General features: G+C 51.1%; 1 protein-coding gene across 3 annotated transcripts in view; it reads left to right on the forward strand.

Annotated features, from left to right (window-relative positions):
• KRT8 (keratin 8, type II) overlaps positions 1-6,040 on the forward strand; it is a 52,282-nt gene that overhangs the window by 18,024 nt on the left and 28,218 nt on the right. The window contains exon 1 of one of the 3 annotated variants that reach the window (XM_011930558.1): positions 2,801-2,920. The exons of the other annotated variants lie outside the window; for them this stretch is intronic. Coding sequence (XP_011785948.1) covers positions 2,850-2,920 — 71 coding nt within the window. The 5' untranslated portion in view covers positions 2,801-2,849. Of the gene's footprint in view, positions 1-2,800; positions 2,921-6,040 lie in introns of those variants that run through there. 3 annotated transcript variants of the gene reach the window in all.

Below are 6,040 nucleotides of genomic sequence, written 5' to 3' on the forward strand. Positions count from 1 at the left end.
TGAACATGGTGAAACCCCGTCTCTACTAAAAATACAAAAAATTAGCCGGGTGTGGTGGCAGGCGCCTATAGTCCCAGCTGCTCGGGAGGCTGAGGCAAGAGAATGGTGTGAGCCCGGGAGGTGGAGGTTGCAGTGAGCCGAGATCGCGCCACTGCATTCCTGCCTGGATGACAGAGTGAGACTCCGTCTCATAAAAAAAAAAAAAAAAGAAAAGAGTCCATCAGATTTGGCTGGGAGTTGATCATTGGTTTAGCTGTTTCCATGGATGGTGGCTAGGGTTGAGGATGTAGGAGGTGAAAATTGAGAATGGGTATGGTCTCCCCTGTTGGGAAGCTTGACTGTAGAGGCAAGGAGAGAGGGCTGTAGTGGGTGCAGGACATTGGTCAAGGATGATTCCCTTTCTATTTTTGTTTTTTGAGATGGAGTTTCACTCTTGTTGCACAGGCTGGAGTGTAATGGCATGATCTTGTCTCACTGCAACCTCCGCCTCCCAGGTTCAAGCAATTCTCTCGCTTCAGCCTCCCAAGTAACTGGGATTACAGCCACCAAGCCCCGCTAATTTTTTGTATTTTTAGTAGAGATGGGGTTTCACCATGTTAGCCAGGCTCGTCTCAAACTCCTGACGTCAGGTGATCCGCCCTCCTCGTACTCCCAAAGTGCTGGGATTACAGGCGTGAGCCACTGTGCCCAGCCCCTCTCTTTCTTTTTTTAAAGGAGGAAGTGACATGAGCATGGCTACAAGTAGAGAGGAATAAAATTCAGCCTAGGATGGGGGTGGGAGGAGTATGGCAAGGGAGAGATACTATTTGATGAGACAAGGTTCTGTGTGTGAAGGGAGGGGTGTGTGGATCAGAGCACAAGTGGAGGCCTGGCCCTGGGCAGAGGAAGTGCTATCTCCACCTCTGAGGGGAGGTGAGGGTGGGAATGTATATGCATAATGATAAGGGGCATTGTTAAGGATGGTGGTGGCAGCATTGGGGGCTCCTTGGGACACCAAGATTCTGGTGACTAGCAGAAGAGGAGGGATGGTGCCATCCGTGACTCCAGCCACATTGCTTTGGTCTCTCACACCAGCGGAGGAGACACACTCTTCTGCTCTGAAGCCTCTACTGTCTTTTCCTTAGCCTGAGACATTCTTCTTCAGGAAGCCTTCCCAGACTGACACCTCCAACCTACCCTCTTCCCAGCAGCAGACTCCGTTCTCCATGCCTTCTTTTCCCTGGCACACAGGCCAAGAGCGCTCCCTGTTCTTGTTTTTGTTTTTGAGACAGAGTCTCGCTTTTGTTGCCCAGGCTGGAGTGTAATGGCGCAATCTTGGCTCACCACAACCTGAACCTCCCACCTCTCAGGTGATTCTCCTGCCTCAGCCTCCCAAGCAGCCGGGATTACAGGTGCCTGCCACCAAGCCTGGCTAATTTTTGTATTTTTAGTAAAGACAGGTTTCACCATGTTGGCCAGGCTGATTTCGAACTCCTGACCTCAGGTGATCCACCCATCTCAGCCTCCCAAAGTGTTGGGATTACAGGCATGAGCCACTGTGCCTGGCCGAGCGCTCCCTATTCTAGAGTCTGTCTCTAGTTGCAGTTGAGAAGACACATGGAGGGACTGGGAGAGGACAAGAATATGTGTATCTGTAAAGCGGGTGGCTTCCCCCTCAGGACTACCCCTCCCCAGATTTCAGGTTCAGCTCTGCCCACAAGGGGGTGCTCAGTCAGAGAAGTCCTGGCTGGCATGGTATGGACAGTGGCCCAGTTGGCAGGCAGGCAGCAGGGCCCTCGCGACTCCACCCCTGGCTAGGACCTTTGCTCCCAGCCCCGATGGCTCCAGCCTTGTTGCCATGGCCACCCCTTAGTTTGGGACAAACAGAGCTCTTCCTCCTCCTGTTCAGCCTCCTAACACCCAAGTGTCTCCCTAGGGACAGGCAGGAATTCCGAGTGTCCAGACTCCCCACCCTTTCCCCAGGGGAGGCCCAAGGGTGGTGAGTCACTGAATCTGGGCCCCTCTTCGCTCTCTCACTGTTCTCTAGCTTGTCCTGCTGTTCCCTCGGGCCCACCTATTTCCTGCTGGAGTTGGGGAGGGTTGGAGAGAAGGACTGGGACTATCCTGGGTCTATCAAACCAAGTGGTGGTGAAGGAGAAGGGGTCTTCCTGTCCTGAATCTCCTCCCTGGGCTGTGTCCAGGCTGTGGACACCCTTCTGAGGCTTAGCTCCCATCTCTGCTATCCATGAAACAATCACAGCTTCTTTCTTCCCTTGGTGGGAATCCTTGGGGTCCAGGGTAAGGGACAGAAGATAGGAAAAAAGTAATGTGGGAGAGAGGAGATAGGGTCAGAGTAGAGAAGAGGACTCATGGGGTAGAATTGAATCATTCATTCATTCATTCATTCATTCATTCAGTGAATCAAACAAGTTCCTGTGCTGGGTGTGGAGGGAAGCAGAAACATGTATAAGACATGCCCCTACTTTTGAGGAAGGTGCCTTGATGCTGATGTACAGGCCCTGGACTTAGGGTCCAGGACTCCGGTTTGAGCCCTGACTACTACTTGCTGCGCACATTACTTCTCGGAGCCTTGGATTCCTCATCTGTAAATAACGATAAGAAGACTGAACTCCCAAGGTCCTTGTGAGGGTCAAATGAGATAAATATGGAAAATGCCTCATTAATAGTGGATGTTCAATGCATGCTAAATGACTGTGGATCAGGTTTGCAATCAAGGAGGGGAGTTCAGACATGCCCACAGCAAGTGTAATCCAGTCCAGGAGTGTAACAAAGCCCTGTTCTTGGGGTCTCTATTGGAGTGGCCACTTCTGGCAGAGGTGACTGGGGCAGGCTTTGTGGGGAGGTGCCTGATGCATGATTTTCATTCAGCAAATGTTTGCGGAATGAATGAGGTGAGCTGGAGCCAGGACCTGCAGGAAGGGTAAGGTTTCATTCAACAGGTGCAGGTGACAAGGAGGTGCTTCAAGAGAGGAGGGCACAGTCCTGGGGTGGGGTGGGGAGGGCAGCTAGTGCCAGGTGGGGAAGGCTAAGCCTCAGCCACCAGATGAGGAATTTGACCTTTATTCTGAAGGCAATGGGAAGCTCTGAGCTGGGGAGTGACAGGATCAAAGCAATGTTTGTAGAAGATCAATCTGGCTGGGCACAGGAGAGGACACCTGAGCGAGCAGGAGAGGTGGTAGGGGGCAGGGACACACCAGGCAGAGGGAGAGTGTGTATATGTCTAGGAGGCTCAGGACAGGCAATGATGTCACCCTCTTCCACTCTGCAGAGGGGGCCTCTCGCACCAGCCTGTCTCCAGGGCAGGTCTCACCAGCCTGCTAGGAGGGAGCTTGGCAGGGAGGTGGGGAATTTCCCAGGGACACAGAGAACATGAGAACACTGCCTCCTTTCTCCTCCTTCATCCCCTACCCGGGGCCCAGCTCAGAGTAATGGGCCCGGAGGGGGAGAGAAAGGCAGCCCTGGAATGTGAACCTGGGTCCCTTTGTTGGCAGGTTCCACCTCCTGTCCTCTAAGACAGAGGGCTGGAAGAGACAAAGAAGCTGTTAGGCCCCATTAAGAACTGTGCATTGGCCGGGCGCGGTGGCTCAAGCCTGTAATCCCAGCACTTTGGGAGGCCGAGATGGGTGGATCATGAGGTCAGGAGTTCAACACCAGCCTAGCCAAGATGGTGACACCCTGTCTCTACCAGAAATACAACTAGACGGGTGCGGTTGCAGGTGCCTGTAATCCCAGCTACATGGGAGGCTGAGGCAGGCACTTGAACCCAGGGGGCGGAGGTTGCAGTGAGCTGAGATGGCGCCACTGAACTCTAGCCTGGGTGACAGAGTGAGACTCCATCTCAAAAAAAAAAGTGGTGGTTCATGCCTGTAATCCCAGCACTCTGGGAGGCCGAGGCAGGTGGATCACTTGAGGTCAGGAGTTTGCGACCAGCCTGGCCAACATGGTGAAACCCAGTCTCTACTAAAATTACAAAAATTAGCTGGACACGGTGGCGGGTGCCTGTAATCCCAGCTACTCGGGAGGCTGATGCAGGAGAATTGCTTGAAACTGGAAGGTGGAGTTTGTTGTGAACCGAGATCATGTCACTGCACTCCAGCCTGGGCAACAAGAGTGAAATGTCACCTCAAATATATATATGCAATATATGGGGAGCCAATGAGTAGTGGAAAAAGGAAGAGGTGGGAAATGAAGTGGGAAAGGTTAGTGAAGACCAGGTCAAGAAGAGCCTTGTAGACCTTGAAGAGTTTGCACTGCCTGGCTTTTCAACTTTGTTTTGTACCAGCTATGACTGGGAACATGTCATGAATGCAGGTGCCCAATATCATCCCAGACCTGCAGAATAATACTCTCTGGGATTGGGGCTGGATCTCTATAACAAGTTCCCTAGGAAAGTACCAAAAACTGCGGAAAACTATTTTAGAATCTGGGGACACCCTGAAGCTTGAAGAGGGGAAGCATCATGATCAGAACTGCATTTTGACAAGAACATTCTAGCCGGATGTCTTGGAAAGATTTGAAAAGACAAGAGTGGAGATTACTGCAATCATCTAGCTTAGTAGTAACGATGGCTTAAACTAAGACAGAATCAGTGGAAATATACAGAAGAAAATAGATTCAAAGGAAATTTAGGGGCTGGGTACAGAGGTTCCTGCCTGTAATGCCAGCACTTTGGGAGGCCAACGTGGGAGGATTGCTTGAGCCCAGGAGCTCAAGACCAGCTTGGCAACATAGCAAGACTCTGTCTTTGCAAAAAACAAAAATATTAACCAGGTGTGGTGGTGCATGCCTGTGGTCTCAGCTACTCAGGAGGCTGAGGTGGGCGGATCGCCTGAGGTCGGGAGTTTGAGACCAGCCTGACCAACGTGGAGAAACCTTGTCTCTACTAAAAATACAAAATTAGCCGGGCGTGGTGGCGCATGCCTGTAATCCCAGCTACTTGGAAGGCTGAGGCAGGAGAATCGCTTGAACCGGGGAGGCAGAGGTTGCGGTGAGCCTAGATCGCATTATTGCACTCCAGCCTGGGCAACAAGAGGGAAACTCCATCTCAAGAAAATAAATAAATAAATAAAGATGATAGAATGGGCAGGACTTTGTGTCTAATTGGATGTAAGGGGAAATAAGCAGCAATAATAGTAACAACAATAACTAACACTGAGCATCTATGATGCATCAGGCACCATTCTATGTGCTTTACATGTATCACATTATTTAACATAGAAATCCTGTGAGAGGGGTTCTAGTGCCATCCTCAGCATTTTTGCTGACTCCAGGCTTCTTGCTTTGGAGGCAGTGATGTCCACCAGAGAGGAATTATGAGAGGAAATGAGACCTGAAGGATGGCGTTGGATAATGACTTGAGTTTGGCTCCTGTGAGTTTGAGGCTTGGGTGGGACATCCAGGCAGCAATTAGAAACATGGGTCTGTAGCTCCGAGGAGAGTCTGGAGATAATGATCTGGGAGTCATCATCCCTGAGAGTGGATGGGAATTGGCCTGAAGAGGTGGAGGCAGGGAGGTGGGAATCCTAACACTGAAGAGCAAAGCTCTTAATCTGGCCTCTGTGGGTGGCTTTCACAAGTGCATGCACCCCTTGAGCTGTATGGGAGATGCTTGCAATCTGTGACAGTGCATTAGAGTCTCAAAGGAGAGCATGGCCCACCAAGAAGATAAGGATGACAGGTGTAAGTGGTGAGTAGATAAAAAGGATTCAAGGAAGAAGACTGGAAAGAAGTGGCCAGAGAGATAGCAAGAAATGCAGAAGGCAATGTCAGGAGGCCATAGGAATTGTCTTTTAAGAAAGGGGGTCAGATGCGGTGGCTCATGCCTATAATCCCAGCACTTTGGGAGACTGAGGTGGGTGGATCACCTGAGGTCAGGAGTTCAAGACCAGCCTGGCCAACATGGTGAAACCCCGCCTCTACTAAAAATACAAAAAAATTAGCCAGGCGTGCTGGTGGGCGCCTGTAATCCCAGCTACTCGGGAGGTTGAGGCAAGAGAATGGCTTGAGCCTGGGAGGCGGAGATTGTGGTGAGCTGAGATCG

The sequence above is a fragment of the Colobus angolensis genome, unplaced genomic scaffold (genome assembly GCF_000951035.1).
Source record: "Colobus angolensis palliatus isolate OR3802 unplaced genomic scaffold, Cang.pa_1.0 Scaffold87, whole genome shotgun sequence".
NCBI lineage: Eukaryota > Metazoa > Chordata > Mammalia > Primates > Cercopithecidae > Colobus > Colobus angolensis.